The sequence below is a fragment of the Phoxinus phoxinus genome, assembly GCF_949152265.1.
Source record: "Phoxinus phoxinus genome assembly, chromosome: 3".
Lineage (NCBI taxonomy): Eukaryota > Metazoa > Chordata > Actinopteri > Cypriniformes > Leuciscidae > Phoxinus > Phoxinus phoxinus.
In genome coordinates this window covers 24,735,256-24,754,814 of record NC_136878.1, presented here as the reverse complement: position 1 = coordinate 24,754,814, position 19,559 = coordinate 24,735,256, and the positions used below count along the sequence as shown (strand labels likewise).

The following is a 19,559-nucleotide window of genomic DNA, read 5'->3' as shown; positions in this document are numbered from 1 at the left end:
ACTTTTATACAATGCAACTTACAGTGCAATCAAGCTATACATTCTATCACCATGAGAATTCCATGGCTTCCTGTTGCCAAGCTCTACCAAAGCTTTCTTTTAACATTTGAATGGTACAAATGTGTATTTTTGTGTTTCAAGAAAACACGCTTACTACTCACCATCTTCATCATTTGTGATGGTCACAGTCACAATGTCGTTGACTCCTATCATGGCTCCAATCCAGTGGTCACCCTGTGGGCTTCCAAGGTGGACCTGAAACTCCTCTTCAGGCTCAAACACGGAGTCATCTTGAATCAATATAGTACAATTCTTCACCTGCCAATAGAAAGCAAGAGGTTTTAAAATTCTTTGTGCATCATTCTTTTGTTCCAAAGTCAACATTTCTGAAGTGATTATAAATGGATTAATGACAAAACACATTTATCGTGCCTTTTCCCCTTTTCGGAAGGTGATCCTAGAATCGTCTGCATTTCTCCTCTCCTCAAAGTCGTCCATTACCATGGCGGACATTGTACGTGTGAAACATCGGACGGAAGACTTATAGGACAGATCTCCTGTCCTAAAAATGGGGATGTGCAGGACACCATCTTTTTCCTTTATGGTATACGCCAGCTTCTCAAACTGCATGCTAGGAACTGTAAGAAGAAAGCATATGATGTTACGTGCTTGCTAAATCACAGTGATAACCATTGTAATGGACAAGTAAACGCACTGTCTTGGGCGGTGTCCGTGATGTAGACAGAGGCTTCAAATGGTTCAGTCAGGACCGCTCCGTTAGGAGAGCTAAGAAACACAATGAAGGACTCTTTCCCTTCAATTGTAGGGTTCTGAATGTCATCCATTATGGTCAAACTGCATGTCTATGCAAAAACAAAGCAAAAAAAACATCAAAATCTAATGTGATTTTATTGAAATGAGGCCTGTAAATACCAATCGTCTTACAGTTTGTCAGAACACATGTGAGAACACAGTCTAGTTGTATTACCTCCTCCGTCTTGCCTGGTTTAAACTCCACCTTTTTGGAACTCGGGATGTAGTCAACACCGGGCGTTGCTGAATCTTGTTCTGCAGGACGTGTGGCACACCACACAGATGTTACTGAGGAAAGGTCACTGCCCTGCCGCAGAACAGGGATTTCAATGGTGCCTGTGGGAAGATATTTCAGACTATTAATATTACATATGTATTATATTGCAAAGATTACAAAACTGACACCCATGATATTGTCTACGACAGATGATCTCCACCAACCTGCATCTTCACTGAAGGTGAAGGTCCCGTTGCCCAGGAAGACGGTGGAGGCATCATTTGGCCCGTCTATGATGACTTTAGCCACGGTGACATCTCCCATCCGTGCATTGTCTGAGGCGTCCGACAGCACCAGCTGAAACTCCTCAGAGAGTTCATACTCGCTGTCATCGATCAGCTTTACGTCACAGGTGGACATGCTCACACCTGGGCCAAAGATGACTCTGTTGTCACTGCTCATGCCACGGGTCTTATAGTCAGAGCCGGACTCCAGAGCGTGAAGGCTGCTGCCCCGGGCTGACTTCGGCACAGTGTAGCAGAGGGCCGAGACTGTGCTGCTGGTGTCACCTGATCAAAGACAAGTGATTAACTTCTGATGATGTGAATGAACATGATCATTTTACTAGGATTGTGATCATTTCTTATTTTTAGTCCTACCATCAATACACTATAATTTACATATTTATACATGTACACATTAATATTCATTGGCTTCTACTTATTGGCTGATAAATCAATATTTATTAATCATTAATAATTAATATTAAAGCTGATAACCGACAAATGATCAATATTCAATTATCTATCTATACTATAGTACTTATACTACTTTGTCTACATAAATTCTAAATAAATAAATTCTGGTTGATAAGCCAATTATTTTCAAGTTATGGTCCAAAACTGACAAATGCCCAATATTAAAATGTATAATATTTGCAATATTGGATTTAGGGATCATAATATTATAATGTACAGTGTAAATACAGTGTAAATTATTTGTGTTTATCAAGTTATTTAATGAAGCGAAAGTATAAATATAAAAATTGGGGAAAATTTACAATGTACAAAAATTTAAATGTAAAATGTACAAAATGTTAATAAATGCAATACTGACCGATACCGATAAACTAATCTATAATATAAGCTGATTAACAACATAGCACCGATATATCATGTACCTCTACATACTATTCAAACGATATACTCAACAACCCCATTATTCAGATCAGGACAGGCCCTTAAATTATAAAAAAAAAAATTGTGCCCAATCTTAAATATGCAGTTACATTCTTGAGCATTCTTGTCGGGAATACGATTTGTAACATAATTATGCATATCTGAAAATCTTTTAAAATCTTTTTTTGTAGGAATTGGTTCCACTGACCCTTTCTCTCAATGGGAGCAAAGATAAAGCCTTTGCTCTCATTGACGTGGTAAGTCTTCTTATCAAACTGCAGGGTGGGTTCATCCTCCGTGTCATTGATATTGACTTTAGCTCGGGTCACTGACCCCAGTAGGGCGTACACTGGCATACTCAGCTCCACATTAAAGCTCTCGATGTTCTCAAAGACCTGGTCATCGTTGATAACAATGATGCACACCTTGGTGTCTTCTCTCTCATCAAACTGAACCTGAAGAACATTAAAAAGCTTCTGAATGTTCTAGACTAATAATCCATCTATCAAATCAAAGGGAATTTGATATTATATACGGTAGTAATACCTTGAAATAGTAAAGAACACAGAACATACCTGTCCAGCATACTCAACATAGTCCTGTTGTCCGACCCGAGAGCCCATGCTGGAGGTGGAGGTGGCAGTGCCTTGTTCGGTACGACACAGCACAATAGCATACTGGTTCAGATTTCCAGTCCTCTTTACTGTGACCGCCACGGTTCCATCTTTTTCACTCACATTGTAGCTGCAGACAGAAGACAACACATTACAGAGAATGAATTTCATTAATTCATGAAATAAACAGGTTGATTGTATGAAGACTTGATCTAGAACAAACTTGGAGGCAGGCGCACCTCTTGTGCTCAAAGCTGATGAGAGACCACTGGATGTGGAACACATTGTCACTGACGATGTTGGGTTTGCTGTCCTTCACAAGGAACTTGAAGTTGTCCGTGGTTTCTTGAACCCTATCCTCACTCAGAACGTATCGGATAAGGCCTAGGTTTATGTCAGCTGCAAGACACAATAAGTTTAGATTACATTTTACAACTCCAAATGCACTAGCAGAATTTGATGCAGGCATATTTAGTATGTAGTGCCAGGTGCACACTACAAGACTGAAGCTTGTCGGCCTGCACACTCATTTTGTTTTTGTACAAAATTAATCCGTCTTGGGGCCAGCGCAACCTTCTTTTAGTGTTAAACAACTACTGTCAGGATTTACTAAAGACACTCTAAAGACACTAAAAAAATTTGTGCTGAAACCTTATTGCATATGATTTTGTAGGAGTTTCCCTTTCAGACACAAAATGTATGGGGGGAGAGTATTTAAATGATTTACTCATGGTGATTTACCCGAGTCTATTTACTGGTATTTACGCCATTATTTACCGCCCCAAAAAAGGCACGTCTTAAACCAGACGCTAATTTGCGCTGCTCTTGGGAGATTGCGATGGTCATTATGGAAATGATCCGTTTGCTTCTGTGTCCTTTAATTTGCATGTCTTCAGTAGATCACGTGCAGAACTTCCCACTCCCATCGGCACTATTTTGGAATTGCTCTCTCACGCTAATTTGCCCTGTTTAGTAAATCTGGCCCTTGGTGTGTCAATTACAAGATCATTCTCCTCCCCAACAGTAATTATTATCCCAAAATTAGTTCTCATACTAATTCAGAGCCAGAGATGATTCTTGAAAACAGGTCATTGAACAATATAGTGGACTTGTGAAACAGGAAAAACAAACAAAGACAGTGGTTAGGGAGACGTGGGCAGCTTTAGTCAGGGTAAATTGCATATCTAATTTGTTGAGGATTAAAACGAGGCTGTCTATGTGTTAGCTATGCATGCTTTGGGCTTTTTTATCACAGCATACTGTAGCTTCAGCCATGTAGTGTGCTCTTGGCTTTGGGAGGTGTCCATAATACCTTGCGTGAAAGAGGTGATGGGTTTGCCAGGATTGAGTTTACTCTCCAGGTAGCCGTGTTTAGCTTCTGTAGTGACTTCATAAGTAAGCTGTCCATCATCTGTGTCCGGATCAATAGTGAGAAGCTCTTTCTTGGAGATCAGATTGGTGGCCTAAAATTGCATTTCACATCAAAATTTTACTCAATAATTTTGATGAGCACTAATGCAAGATAAAACCAGTAGGAGGCAGAAGTGTACTGTTAGTTGAGACGTCAAAATCTCATCGATTGATCGCATTAATTCATTGAGCTCTTATTGATTATACATACAAATAGAGTTTGACCTTATTTTCCATGTACTCCAGCCAGTGCAAGCCCAGGTTGGTGACAATACGAGGGGTCCCGTCATCAACAGGTGAAATGTCAATTTTAAACTTTTGTGGAGCAGCTGTGACAACCTGAAACAATGGATATTATTTTACATATACACACTATGCATATCCTGATAAAAACCCTGTTTCATGTATTACCATAAGAGTAATTGCTTCTCATTTACCAACAATGCTCACTTTAATATCCATTCAATCCTAGATCACACCTATTTAAATTCTAAAGTGCTGAGTAATGGTGTTCTAGGACTTCCAGATTAAACAATGTCACAGGGCTGCTATTTTGTCATCTAATGACAAGACGAGGTGCCCCTTCAGTGTCTACCGAGAGACCATTAACCTCCCAGAACAGAACAGCTGACAGCCAGCTGACGCAGCTAGAAGAGGAAAAAGCCATTGCTGATGGATGGAGTTATTATGATGGAGGGAGAGAGAGAGAGGGAGAGCCGACATGCTCCCTAAATGGCTATGTTAAACAAATGGACTTGATACCTTTAGGTGATTTATGGTAATTCATATTAGTTGTGTCTTTATGTCTTTCCCATATGTCTTTATAAATTAAAAAGAAATGAGCAATACACAAACAAACAAAAACATAAGTTTATGTGCATACGCTACTGTTCAATAGTTGGGTTTGGGAAGCTTGTTGGTAAGTCTCTTATGCGAATCAAGGCTGCATTTATTTGATCAAAAATACAGTACAAATGTAAATATTGTAAAATATTATTGCAATGTAAAATAACTGTTTTATATATAAATATATATTAAAATGTAATTTATTCATGTAATGGCAAAGCTGAAATTTCAGCATCATTATTCCAGTGTCACATGATCCATCAGAAATCATTATAATATGATCTGATTTGCTGATCAAGAAACATTTCTTGATGAAATGAAAACAGGTGCTCCTTAATATTTTTTTCTGTGAACAGATATGTTTTTTCAAGATTCTTTGAATAGAAAGTTCAAAATAACAGCATTTATTTGAAGTAGAAATCTTTTGTAGCATTATGACTTTACTGTCACTGTTGATCAATGTAATGCATCCTAACTGAATTGAATTAATTTCTTTACAACAAATACATACAATTATAAAAACATACTGACTCCAAACTTTTGAACAATAGTGTATATTTGTGTGAACTTTCCATTGACTTTTCTTATTTAAGTAAACATGTTTTTTTGTTTTTTTTTAACCAGTATTAAAGGACCATTCTCACAGCGAGATCACCCTGCAGCTCCCACATGGTTTCCAATTGAAGCTAAATGAAGAAAGCTTAGGTTGTTGTTGAAAAAGATGTTAGAGAGGCCAGCAGGAGGCGCTCACCCTGTGGTCTGTGTGGGTCGTAATACTGCAGCATAATGACGGGGCCACTATGCTTTAAAAAGCCACTGTCCTTCAGATGACATGTTAAACTGAGGTCATGACTCTCTGTGGTCATTAAAAATTCCCAGGGTGTTTCTTGAAAAGAGTATGGGTATGACCATGAGTCCAATTAGTCTCTATAAATCATCTCTATGAGTTTTTACAATATTTTAGAGGACATTTTCAGAAATATGGTCCTCTAATTTAACACTGACGACAACTGGCCACATGGACAAACTCAAATAACACAGGAAGTTAGTCTACCTACCTCTTTTCCAGCCTCTTCGATGATAAAGAACATGTTGGTGCCATCACCGACAGTGAAGGTGAATCTGTCTTTGAGGGAGTTACTGCCGTCATGGTTGTAACTGATGCGGTTCTGATAGATGTCGTCCATAGTGAAGGTGTTGGTTTGACGGTAATGTTGTCCATTACTTGTGCGCTCGATGGTCCCGTGACGAGGAGCCTGAACGATAGTGAATGTAACAGAGTCCTCCTAACAGAGAATTGGATAGAGAGATTGTCAAACTGGTGTGAAATTAAATTAAATTGCCACTAAGAAGTACATGAGCACTGAAGTTTAATGCGATGGATGTCAGTATGCACCAGAATATGTGAGTCGAACAGGGTGACAGTCATTTCTCTCTCGCTCAAAGTGATCTGTAATCTCTCCGGGTTTTCCATTTTCATCTCCTCATCCGCTCCTGGCTCACTCGCCGCATTGGTACAACATGATTGTTCATAATTTTGTCTACGTATATTAAATAACAGAGAGTTACACTACTGCTCAAATGTTTTAGGTTAGCAAGGATGCATTAAAACGATCAAGCAACAGAACATATATTTAATATGTTACAAAAGATTTCTATTTCAGGTAAATGCTGTACTTTTGAAACTTCTATTTATCAAATACCGTAATCTTGAAAAAATTAGAATTCAACCAAGCCATGTAATAAATAGTATGAATGTGTGTAGTACAGTATGAATGTAGTCTGGGCGTACTACATTCGCCATGTTGTCATTATCATGAGAACTACCAGCATCGCTTCACTGCCGTTCATAAATCCTCTCACGTGGATAGTAAAGGGTCCATCGTATACACATTGCACACTTCAGAATCTCACCGGAAGTAGTAGGTCATCCGGGTGCTTTTTGCCTACTCTTTCACGAGTACTGTGAATATGGACATACTCCATTTTTCACATACTGTTTTTCGCCTAGTATATACTGTAGTAGGGAAATACCCGATTTTAAACACAGGCAGTAAATGGTGCAAACCGGAGCTTCCAATGGTAGCTGCAGTGATGCAATGACTTTATCAATAAGTGATTGGCTCTTTTATTTAGAAGGCCTGACTTATTCCACTATATCATCATGTTTACTCTCATTCCGTATTTGTGGTGGTCGTTTTTACAATATTATTTCACAAATTCCAGAATTTTGACCTTAAATAGTCTGTTAAATACACCACTGAATTCTTTCTGACATGTAATAGTTGCATTATAGGCCGGTAGCATGTGTTATGCTTGTGATGGAGCAAGAGAACATAATGCTCTGACTTTAAAAAAGAAAAAGAAAAAGAAAAAAATGCTCCAGGCAAAACCATGCAATTCCACTCTCCACGGTTCAATCTCTGGTCTGCACTATATATAATTTGCATAGAAACCCATTACAGTAACGTTAAGCAAAAAGTCCACTTTAAAAACTAACATATTCCACTTAAACCCTATGTAAAAGAAAAGAAAAAAGTACTTTTTCTTTGTTCATTTGTTGTAGTTATGGTTACACATAACAATAAGGTATCATTTGTTAGCATTAGTTAATGCATTAATTAACATGAACTAACAATGAGCAATAAATGAACCTTTGTGAATGTTAGTTAATAAAAATGCTCATGTTCATGTTAATTCACAGAGCATAAATGTTAATAGATAAAACTTTCAATCTTAAAAATGTAGTAGTAAATGCTGAGATTTACATTAATTAACATTAATACACGCTGTAGAAGTATTATTCATTGTTAGTTAATTGTAGTTAACTAATGTTAACAAATTAAATCTTATTGTAAAGCGTTACCGTAATTTTTTACACTTTATCAAGGACAAATAAAGCACAACCACAGCATAATTGAAAGCACAGTCGGGGTAAACTTCAGTGAACATTGATACCTCTGTGTCTGCATCCGTAGCCTTCAGCTCAAACTCAGTGATGGTCTTCCTCACTCCCTCCTGCACCCTCATCCCTGGCACCTGCAGGACGGGCAGAGAGTCGTCCAACGGCCGGATGGTGATGTAGAATGTCTGTGAAATCTGGAGAACAACAGCACATCAGTAATGAAATAATTAAATGCACACAGTGCTCAGTAATTGAATCTAGATATGAGCTCAATTGTTCTGCAGCACAAAATCTAATTTCCCACTAATTAGGTTTATGTAATGATCAAATCAGAGCAGAAAGAGAAAGCATAAAGAAAAGCAGACCACTGACAGCTAAAATGGAATAGATAACGCAAAAACTCATCTTTCATAAAAGTTTGGAACGAAAACCTGATAAGATGTACTAAGTACTTTGCATATGAGGTATACTTAAAAAAAATAAAATAATGTAAAGTAACATGAGATGAAGACTTCAGTCATCAATAGCCTAACAAAAGCTGTTTTATTTTACATGGAGCAGATCACCTCATGTGGGCCACCATGTTGAGGTCACATGACCAGCTGAATACTACTAACTTAATTTTTGTAACCATACTATAACTGGAGAATTTTGCTTACGGGATAAATTAATCATGGCTGACTGTCTAAACTTCTATATGGCATCAGTATTGCTTTTGCATCCACGCCACTAGGTGTCAGTATACGTCTAAGTTGACTGCCATATGGAATAGTACACTATTAATAAAAAAAAAAATGCATCTTTAATTGAGCAGCACAGCACAAACACAGAGTGCATTTGCAATTAATTTTCCATTCAGAATGGCAGAAGAGTAGTGTTTCCTACTGGGAGAAGACCCTATTGTGGGATAACTTGAATGCTCCGGTATGTTAATCTCTTTCAGACACTCACTAGGCAGCCTGTGTTTATTCAAGCTCTTTCGGCCCTAATTAGTGTGTGTGGGAGTGTATGTGTTTATAATGGAAAGAAAAGAGGTGAAAGGGAGAGAGTATGAAAAGGCGAGAGGGGGGGTTGAGATTACTGTGGGAGGAAGTGTGCTCAGCATGTGTGCAATGAGAAATAGAAAGAGAAAGGTGAGCATGTACAACATGTTTATATCCATGTTAGTTATCGTGAAGGATGAGTGTGTGTATATAATTTTTTTATGCCAAACTATATCATAAGCACAACAATTTGAGTGAAAAGTTGAATTTCAAAATGTTCTAGCCTCTTTTATGGCAACACCCAGCATTATTTGAGTATTTATTCATCATTTTAATTCGTTTTTTTCATTTTCATTTTTTTTTTACTTTAGTAACTTAAACTTATTTTATTTCAAATAAGTTTCCTTTTTTCATCAAATACTTAATTTATATTGTATTTCATTTTAGCTTACTTAACAAAATATTTCAACTTTCTTTGATTAGCAAAAACAATATTTTTGATAGTTTTAGTTAACAGTAACTAACAACACTGACCAGCACTCAAACATCAGACTGTCTGTACAAATATCATTTCTTTGTTTTACATTTTTCAGAATCCCAAAGTGTTCTGCTCACGTTTAGACCCCACTACATGTGAGTGTTTGGTCCTGATATTCCCTATATTTTGGGGACCAAAGGATAGCAATTTATTTTTTACATGAAAATGACTTTTACTTTTTTGAAAATGTAAAAAAACTGAAAGATTTCATTAAGGGTTAGGTTTAAGGGATAGAATGTAAACTTTGTACAGTATAAAAAGCAATTATGTCAATGGAGGAGAGTCCTCATAAAACACAAAACCTGTGTGTGTGAGTGTGTGTGCATGCACCTCATTTCCTCCATCAGATACGGTGAAGGTGAAGTCATCGGAGTGCGTCTCTTCTTCACTGGTATGGACATACTGAATGTTGCGGGAGGCCAGGTCAGCCTGGGTAAACGTGCTGATCCGTGTTCCTGCAACAGGATCGAACAGTGCGAAACTCTCCAGTGACCAGCAGCCCACCACTTCATATACCGCACTTGGTATCAAATAATAATGTAAGATCAATTGCCACCATTAAAAATATCCCACAGGTCAACTGAAATGGATGAATAAAACATGCACTACAGCAGAAATCCCATTGAGTGCAGTCCGGGCAACACCGAGAAGGACAGGATCAGAAAACTGATCTTCACCCATGACACCCTGATAGAGATCTATAGGCTCGATCCCATCTAATGAGTTATCCGTCTTTATTTGAACACGATGTTTAGATACGAAACATACTATATATCTTCCATGCAATTTATAAACATTTTCTGGCAGATGTGGCCAGCTTTTATAAACTGCTCTGTACTGCTCTGCTGAACAGTCCATACCGTACTAGGACTACAGACTATACATTTATATTATGATCTCTCAGGCTGTTCAGATTAAATCTTTGATAGAGACAGGAATAACAATGATGCTCTAGTATGTGTATTTGTGAATGGGTAGAGGTATGTGTATGTAGTCTAGTACATATCAAATAATAATGTAAACTCATCCACCACCATTATAACCCCCCCCCCCCCCCCCCCCCCCCCCCCCGGATCAACTAAATGGCCCTCTTAAGGCATAAAAATAATAAATAATAAATAGCTTTAGGAAGCTACTTTCAAACGGTAGACTGCCAAGCTACAAGCTATCCATAATTCAATTAAACTACTCTTTTGAAAAGTAGCAAGCTACACCACAAGCTATAAATAAAAGGACATAACTGAATTGAAGCTACTTAAGTCTTTTTTATGTAGAACCAAGGGCATCACTAGACCGTTTTACTAGGACACAAGCCCCAGTAAAATATATATATATAATAACCGTTTAAATCCTTGTCTGACGGTGGATAGTACTACCGACCTGAGAATCATTTTCCCTGATAATATTGCAGCAAACATGTCATTAATGTTTTCTATCAGTTGTTTCAAATGAACTGTCTGAACAGCATTCACTAGAATGAATTACATGGGCATTACACATTTCGCTATACTACATCTATTCAGCACTAGAAATGAGATAGTGGACATTTTTGACAAGCGTAATTATTTCCTTAGCTTGCTCAGGGATAATTCTTCTAATATGACATTTAATAGAGGTGTACAATTTTGTTATGCTACACTGCTACTTGTTGGACAAAGTAGCTTGTTACTGGAAAATCCACATTATTTTGAAAGCTGAGCTACTGTTTTGAAAATGAATTAGTTCTAACACTTTTGGTTAGTCACTGCCACAACTGAAGTATGGAGTATATTTGTCCGTTTCTGTGTACCTGGTTTGCTGGAATGTTCTAGATGGCCGAGCTGGGGCTGTTTGGTGATTCGATAAATAAGTTCATCGGGTTCACTGTCCTGATCTGTAGAGGAGAGCTGCAGTGTTGTGATCTTCTTCAAGGTGTTCTCATCCAAAACCAAACCCTTATTAACCACCACTGTGGGAGGAAGTCTGTCCTCTGAGAGAAAAAAGAGACGGGGACGTTTCAAAATAACTTTCTTCTAACATTCCTGAACATGCACCTTTCAATGTCCCAAAATAAATTCTTGGCTCACCCAGAACACTAATGAAGAAAGACTGGTCAATGACTCTGTTTCCCTCGGGATCTTCCAGGTTGAACTTGAAAGAGAAGCTCCCTCCACTTTCTCCCTTTTCATGAATGTATTCCACATGTCCTAACAGACGAGGTGCAAAACCACATGAGAAAAAACATCTCTGAATAGAATTTCCCTATGGATGATTATGTATGATATATATATATATATATATATATATATATATATATATATATATATATATATAGAGAGAGAGAGAGAGAGAGAGAGAGAGAGAGAGAGAGAGAGAGAGAGAGGGGGAGGGGGAGAGATAGCAATGTAGGAAAAACCTTTGTTGATGTCATCCTGGGTGAAGCTGGTGACAGGCCCTTTGACAGATATCTGATTCTTGTTTGTGCCTGTATTCAGCAGCAGGGATCCCACGCTCAGGTCTTTAGTGAGGGTGAACCGCAGCTTAAGATTATCTGAATCTATGTCCGTTCCTTTCAGATGCTGCTCTGTGATCTTAGATGAGGAACCTGCCGGGAGGAATGAGCAACGGTAAGAGAAATGACACCGGTATTTAAGTTATTAATTAACATCAACTCAGTCTAACATAATATGAAGTGTTTCAATTGGTGCATCATAATGAGTGGTTCGTAGAGTGTGGGGTGTTTTTCTAGTTCTAGTCTGGAAGAGGGAGATTAAAATTGCATAATGGCATAATTTCGGTCTGGTCTTCACACAAAGCTGTTGTATGGCTTCAGAAAACTTTTTATGTGCATATTTTATGTGACTTTTATGTGCTTCTCATCCATCTCTTTTTGTGTTCCACAGATGAATAAATCCAGAAATTATATGACAGTGAGTGAAAGATAATTTCTAGCTGTACTACTCCCCAAATATTGCTTCTGGAAAGTGGAATCAGTTTGTCATTAATTGATAATTATATTGGATAATTTAAAATGTATTTCCTAAAATTAAAATATTTTTGTAACAAAATCATAAAGAAAATCAAACAATTGTGAACCTACTGACAAAAAGTTATTTTTTAATGAAGAGTATAACTTTTTATTATTCAACAAAGCAGTGAAAACAAAAAGAACACATGCAATTTTCATTGTGTTTTAATTCTTCAATAAAACAGTTTTTCATCATTCAAAAAAAAGAGAGAATAATTATTTTTTCCAACAAAAACTAATATGACTGGCGCCTTCTTGAATTGCTTTGTTTAAGATGCTCTGGGCAAAAGCAATGAATAATGTAAATGATTTAAATATACTGTATGTATTTTTTCATTATTCAATATTAAGTACAGACCATTTGAAATAATACTAATAGAAGATATGCTCATGGTGAGGGGTTGGGCAGTATAGGGGACAGCAATATTTTTAGTATAGCTTCAAATATATATATATATATATATATATATATATATATTTTTTTTTTACAGATTACTGTATGCTAGGAAGAAGTGATGTCAGCACTTTCTCTCCATGTGGCGAGTCTATTTTTACACTCATTTTAGAAAGTGGAGTTAGAATTTGAAAATTAATTCTGTACTAAATTACACTATTATGAGGACTACTAAAAATAAGCATCCTAATCAATCAATATCCTGCTTGGGAAGTGTGCAAGGACACTGTAATGTAGTGTATCTTGACCTGCTGCGATCTGTAGTCCTCTGTTGATTGTGACTCTAGGGCCTTCTCTCTTCCTAATATCCATGCTGAACTCAAGACGGCCCATCTCTGTGTACATGCCGTCTGTTACTGAAAACTGGATCTCATCGCTCCCAGAGCCACGTCCGTCAGGGGTGTAGACCAGCAGCTCGTCTAGAACATCCTGGTAGGTGAAGGTGGATCCCTGCTGAAGAATCCTGCCGTTCTCTAAAGGTTGAGAGTAAAACTGCCTTCTGCGAAGCTTCCCTATGGAGACACAAACACACAGATAAACATTGCAAAGAAAAGGACATTAATGCTACGTTCCTTCTCATTTTTTTCCATCAAACACCGCATAAACACACATTTTCAAATAAATGTTCACTTGACCTCTAATGGTCGCTCTATGTCATTTTTTGTATAGCTGCACTGCTGTCATAACACTGACACTGACTATTTCAGTTCTGTCGGGTCCATTCCTTCTTTGCGACTCCTAATAAAACTGCTTTGACATGCATCCATAAAAGTTTAACCAATAAAGCCCTGTGGGTCGTGGCCTTTCCATCGGTTCTCTAGTCAGAAGCACAATGACAAGAACATCAATCAGCCACACAGGAGCAGGACAGAGCGGAAATGTGACAAATAATGGATGTTTGCTGAAGGATGGCCATGAATGAGCGACAGACTAGGGAATGGAGTGAGAATATGAAGAGAAATAGAGAAAGGAAGAGAGGCACTGACCATATGAAGGCTTCTGGATGATGGTGAGGAGAAGCTCATTCTCAGGGGTGTCCTGGTCCAGCACATTTAGGGAGGAGTTAGTGATGACAACACCGGAGTTCTCCTCCACTTGGATGCTGTTTACTGAGATAATTGGTACTCTGTCCTCCTTGGTGTGCTATAAACAACATCAAATAACATCTTATATACAAACCTGACAAGTCAGGAGAGAGAGAGAGGAAAGAAAGCTTTGAATCTGCGTCTCAGTGAGAGTTTATAAGCGGGGGCTAAATTAAGTCAAACCAACGAACCAGTATGTCTTTTAAAGTAATAGCAAAATGGATTCTGAAAATACATTCCGTAAAATATTCATCAAAGAAACACCGTGCAGTCTTAAACTCAAATTATTATTCTGTTTTTATGCGTGCACTAGTGTATGCACACAGTGCGCATCAAATAATCATTTGTATAAAAACATCACGTAAATAATGTCATCAGCATATACACGCTATATGTGTACATATGTGCACACTGCACAGCCCAATTGTTCGAATCGCACATCATCTGTATACCCAGTTCGTACATTAGTTTGTCCACAAGGTAGCAAAACTGGCCTGGGCCATTACTTCACAGTTAAATAAGTAACAACAAAAAACTTCTGGAGACAATAACAATAGACGTGTTGATGAGTGCCTGTGTGAGGGGATTAAGAGAGATCAAAGAATTCGTTTTCTGTCATAACTTCTGGGGAGAAATAGCGCAGACATTGGAGAAGATTAAACTTTCTAGTGCACGTGTCAACCGCCTGTGTTCGTGCACACTATCAAATAGAGTAAACTTTGAAAGGCTACACATTCAGCAATATGCTAAGCGTACATGTAAAACCTGAAGTATACTTTTGTGTTTCAAATATACCTGGATGTCTATGGTGACATCAAAAGCCTCGGTTTGACTTGATCCATCACTGATGTAGAAGCTGAAGACATCCTGGCGGATGCTGGCTTGGCGGATGTTTTGGACGTAGAAGATATGGTCTGAAGTGAGGTCTTCTATAGAGAAGGGGACCTCAGGGCTGATCGCGCGAGATCCACCGATCAAAGCTGGACACAAAGTAAGTAATTGATCATGGAACAAAAACAACAACAAAGTGACTTTCTAGACAAAACAGAGAGTGACTGTCAGTTGCCAGATAAGAAATCGCTAATATTTAAGAATTAATGGCTGCGAGGAACAAAAACAAACCCAAAATCATGAAAATGAAAGTAGATACATCAAAGCAGAAATCAGAGTTTGCTTTTGCGTTTTGAGTGAAAAACATTTGTTTTTCTTTTGAAAAACATATTTTGTACAACTGTCGTTGGGTGTTTATGTTCCACCATGATCGGCACCTCCTTTCATCTTCCTTCCTCAAACAGAAAGCCTGAATAAAGATCACTGCTTTAATCTGAATTTCCCACATCTACAAATCTCTATCACACCAAATAAGTGCTCTGCTCCTGAATAAAATTACACCATCAGCAACTGAAAAAAATATAAAAAATTCACCCCGAGTGACTCAGAAAAGGAAACTAACATATAATGCTAGGTTATATATTACACATGGAGACAGCGCTGAGTGATTCACCTTGCTTTGTGTTCTCAATGTAGCCGTACTTGGGTGGGCTGATCAGCCACACCATCAGGTCCTTTCTGGGCGTGTCTGGGTCTGATGCAATGATGTGATTGGCTGAGAGCTGGACTCTCCCTCCTTCCTGGACCTGTCCATAGAAAACACCATAAAGAGTTTAAAAAATGCTGAAAGAACCAGATCTTAAATTAAAGTGAGAACTATGCTCACCTTAATGCCGCTGCGGACAGTGACTACAGGTGGCTGCCTCTGGGTAGAGGTGATGGTGATAGTGAACATCTGGTTTTCCAGACGATTGTTCTCACCATCATAGACAACGAAGTGAAAAATGTCAGTGACAGGCTGGTTACCCGTTTCAAAGGAAGTAACATACCTATTTGAAAAGAAGAAGAAAAATCTCATTATTTTCAACCTTCTTCAAATTCTGAAAGAAAGAGAGCTGGGACACATTAAACTGTCTTGAAAAATTGCTGAAAACATAAGTTAAATGTTCCATCTGTTTAAAAAGCGAACCACCAGAGGATAACAGTCAAATATGGGCAAAGACATAATCGCCTGAGAGAATTGTTTATATTTTATAATTTCTCAGCGGGCCTCAACAATTTAAAGCAATTAAAGCAGCTTGTGTTGACATGCATGTTGAGCTGCCCCAAGCACTTCAGCTCGCCAAACATTTTACATGCCTCATTTATGGAGTCTATTATTAACATAGCAGAACTAAGAATGATACATTAATACTGGTAATGATCTGAAAAACACATTGATAAAAAGATCAGGCCACATATTCAAAACAACATGAATATGCAGTAAAATTATGGTAAAAATGAGAGCAAATACTAATACTATCTAAATTCAATTATCGTAAAATATATGAGAGTAACAGCTGCTAAGAATATAAAATACATACATAGGCAGGGTTATAGTTAACTCAAACTAACTCAACCATAAAGAAAACCTTTGATACTTTAAATAAAGTAAACTCTTAACTGAAATAAAATAAAATATTGAAAAATAAACTTTAAATGATTTTATTTTTGCATTTTCATTTTCACATTTAGAAAACGTAAATGAAAATGTCTAAAGAAAACAAGACCAACTTGCTAAAACTTTTAGATTAAAATGAAATATATATTTAAAAAACTGATTTAAAATATTAATAAAACTATAATCTTAATGATACTACAATAACATGAATGCAGGGCATTTACCTGATTTTGTGGTTGTTGATGTCCTCCATTGTAAAGGATGAATATTCATTAAGTTCCTCATGGTCTGTTTCAACCTTGTTTTTGGTGAGGATCCCATACATTGGCACAGAAACTAACTGCACAACAATTCTCTCATCTGGAGATTCATCATCCTAAAAGGCATTGACAAAACGCTTTTTATGCATCCTGGAAACTACCAATTTTAACTTTTATCTTTAGTCATTGTAAGAACATGCCATTCCTCACCATATAAGCTAAATGTGAACGCCTAATGATGGCGCTGCTCTTCTCCGCCACCTCCATGGATAGCAAGGCCTTCGGGTCACGTTTGGGAGCATCACCTTTGACCTCAGACACCAAGACCTGCACTGTGATGGAGGTCAGTGAGATTCCATCCATCACAGAGAAGGTCATGGAGTCCTCCTCGGTGGTGAGACCGGCATGCTCATACTGCAGAACGTTCCTGGTGACGTCACTGGAGATAAAGGTGTCTCCTGAGGTGGAGGAGATATATTTTGATAAATAAACTAACGAAACTGAAGCCAAAAAGTACAATAAAGAAGCACACACTTGTGAGAACCAAAAATGCTGCACCTACCATTGACCATCTGGACCTGCGAGCCAAGGTCGACTCTCAGGAGGGTCCCATGTAGCGGCCCCTCCACCAGCTCAAACTCCAGCTCTTCAGCGGCCGTGTCAGCATCTGTCACCGCTAACTGTCGTACACCTACACGACATGGAAACAAGCCCAGTAAGATAAAAAGGGGCAAATCTTATGTTAATATTGTGCTAACTGACGTTTTACTGACATCTAGTGGTGTGGATGTAGCCTCATGCGAAAGGAAAAGTTTTCAGTTACCAGTGTCATTACTAGTGTAGAAATGTGCTATTCGCAAAAAAAAAACAAAAAAAAAACATAAAAGTGTCCAACAACAATTTTTTTTTAGTTCTCTACTAATCATGTGATCTCTAAATGGTGGCCCCCATGAGGTGACCCGCCCCATGAAAAATGAAAAAGCTTTTATTAGGCTTCTGATGTGACTGGAGTCTCATGTGAACATGATTTGAAACGTTTCTCAAAGGAGCTATTCAGTTCAAAACTTTAATGAGGTGTAAAACTTTTTAATGAGGAAAAAAACATACTGACTGGACCTTTAAAATACTTATTCATTCACTGTAATTACTTTGTTGCAATACTCGTTTCCTTACCCACTGGTGCCCTGCCGCCAAGGCTGACCTCCAGCACCGGATCCAGAATCTGAAAGACTGGCGGCTGCTGATGATTGGCCAACAGCAGAATAGCAAAGTCCATCTCTGGAGTGGTGTGCTCTCCATCAGACACTGAAATAAGAGAGCGACTCAGAATAAGTGAATCATGCACAAAAACACTGTTGACCTTCAACCCAGTTCTGTCTTCTGCACTTCAGATGAATGAATGCAACAGACACAGGGAGGATGAATCAGACAGAAAAGAGAAAAAGAAATCAGTCGTGTTGCATGTGTGAATATTAGAGTAAAAACTGCCCCTACAGGCTCGCGTTCATCTGCCTCCACTTTTGAATCCGTGTGACCAACTTGCCAAATGTTTAAGAAGGTAAATCTTAAGCCCTCACACGAAATTCCCAATCACGAAAATTCGGTGAACTATGTCAAATGTGACTATACATTTAGTTCAGTTTTTTTGTTTTTGTAAACATTATGGTTTAAATGAGAAATAGAATAATTTTAAGGTTTTTAAGACTTTACACTGCATTACAAATGTAAGTGGCAGAGATGATTAAATTGTTATATTTGCATATTGAATTGTGGTTAGTATTGTCTTTCATGCAACTTTGTACAGTAATTATTTATAGCTGCCTTGCCTTTCCAATTGTTTTTGTGATTGTGTGTGCATCTGACTGCAAACAAAACACGGTTTGGGTGTCAAAACAACTGCACAGTGCTTTTAAATTTCCCTAAAGAGAAAATGGAAGTTGTATTGTTGTTATGTAATACAGTTACTACAATAGAACAGTGCTGATTTGGTTTTAACCACTATTGTCGTCAAAAAAGAATTACTTATATTAATTTATTATGATTTTGAAGTAAACTAAAACTAGTAGTTACTATGGTAGGCTGGTGGAAATTTTTTGTAAGGCTAGACGCGATGAAGCCGTTTCCCAAACCACAGTCACAATTTACATACTTACAATGCAAATGAGACAAAACAAAGACCTTGATCCTGTCAGAACAATGAAAGAAGAAGAAGAAGAAAATGCGAACAGAATATTTGAATTTAAACTGTGGATATAAACAGAAATCCACTGCTGAGCCAAGAGTCTCTATGTTTTCTGACAATGTTTGATGTTTTCCTTCACTTAAGAATACATGTATAAGAGAGGACTAAAAAGTTCTTTCAGCATCGACTCCAGACACTGCTGTTCTCCAGTCTAGTGTTACTCGCCATCCATTTCACTCTATTACTAACAGCTCTAAAAGGAGTTTGTCTGCCCTACAGTGCCCTGTTTCCATCCAGACATAGAAGGGCATATGAGAAGTCACAGCTCTGATTCATGTGCGCTGTGAGAAGAAGATGGATGCACAATCGCATTCGCCTGTCAGGCGGAATAAAGCGTATGGATGGACATCAGAAAGAGAGAGGGAATTATACTCCCTCTTAGGGGAGAGAAGGTCCCATAAATAAATAACAGCAACACACCAGGGAATGTGGGATCAGAGGCACAGAGGGATCTGTACATGGCATTTGAGAGGAAGAAATGAATTCTGGGTCTGCTGGAAGCTTGTAAGGAAAGTG

General features: G+C 38.0%; 1 protein-coding gene and 1 long non-coding RNA gene across 3 annotated transcripts in view; one reads left to right on the top strand and one right to left on the bottom strand.

Annotated features, from left to right (window-relative positions):
• Positions 1 to 19,559, bottom strand: part of fras1 (Fraser extracellular matrix complex subunit 1) — a 120,384-nt gene that overhangs the window by 7,914 nt on the left and 92,911 nt on the right. For both annotated transcript variants that reach the window (XM_079607018.1, XM_079607019.1), the window contains 25 exons: positions 17,975 to 18,106; positions 17,364 to 17,492; positions 17,012 to 17,259; positions 16,766 to 16,917; positions 15,768 to 15,930; positions 15,555 to 15,687; positions 14,846 to 15,030; positions 13,952 to 14,108; positions 13,214 to 13,477; positions 11,900 to 12,088; positions 11,571 to 11,690; positions 11,294 to 11,473; positions 9,835 to 9,959; positions 8,037 to 8,177; positions 6,137 to 6,364; positions 4,458 to 4,571; positions 4,135 to 4,285; positions 3,062 to 3,221; positions 2,784 to 2,952; positions 2,417 to 2,663; positions 1,255 to 1,599; positions 989 to 1,149; positions 716 to 863; positions 433 to 638; positions 162 to 318 (listed from right to left, as the gene is read on the bottom strand). In XM_079607018.1, the coding sequence (XP_079463144.1) occupies positions 162 to 318; positions 433 to 638; positions 716 to 863; positions 989 to 1,149; positions 1,255 to 1,599; positions 2,417 to 2,663; positions 2,784 to 2,952; positions 3,062 to 3,221; positions 4,135 to 4,285; positions 4,458 to 4,571; positions 6,137 to 6,364; positions 8,037 to 8,177; positions 9,835 to 9,959; positions 11,294 to 11,473; positions 11,571 to 11,690; positions 11,900 to 12,088; positions 13,214 to 13,477; positions 13,952 to 14,108; positions 14,846 to 15,030; positions 15,555 to 15,687; positions 15,768 to 15,930; positions 16,766 to 16,917; positions 17,012 to 17,259; positions 17,364 to 17,492; positions 17,975 to 18,106 (4,404 nt within the window). The remainder of the gene's footprint in view (positions 1 to 161; positions 319 to 432; positions 639 to 715; positions 864 to 988; positions 1,150 to 1,254; positions 1,600 to 2,416; positions 2,664 to 2,783; positions 2,953 to 3,061; positions 3,222 to 4,134; positions 4,286 to 4,457; positions 4,572 to 6,136; positions 6,365 to 8,036; positions 8,178 to 9,834; positions 9,960 to 11,293; positions 11,474 to 11,570; positions 11,691 to 11,899; positions 12,089 to 13,213; positions 13,478 to 13,951; positions 14,109 to 14,845; positions 15,031 to 15,554; positions 15,688 to 15,767; positions 15,931 to 16,765; positions 16,918 to 17,011; positions 17,260 to 17,363; positions 17,493 to 17,974; positions 18,107 to 19,559) is intronic.
• On the top strand, positions 9,917 to 13,406 carry LOC306995430. Its single transcript, XR_013796850.1, has 4 exons — positions 9,917 to 10,043; positions 12,060 to 12,110; positions 12,387 to 12,413; positions 13,290 to 13,406. It is a non-coding gene; the product is annotated as an uncharacterized lncRNA (long non-coding RNA).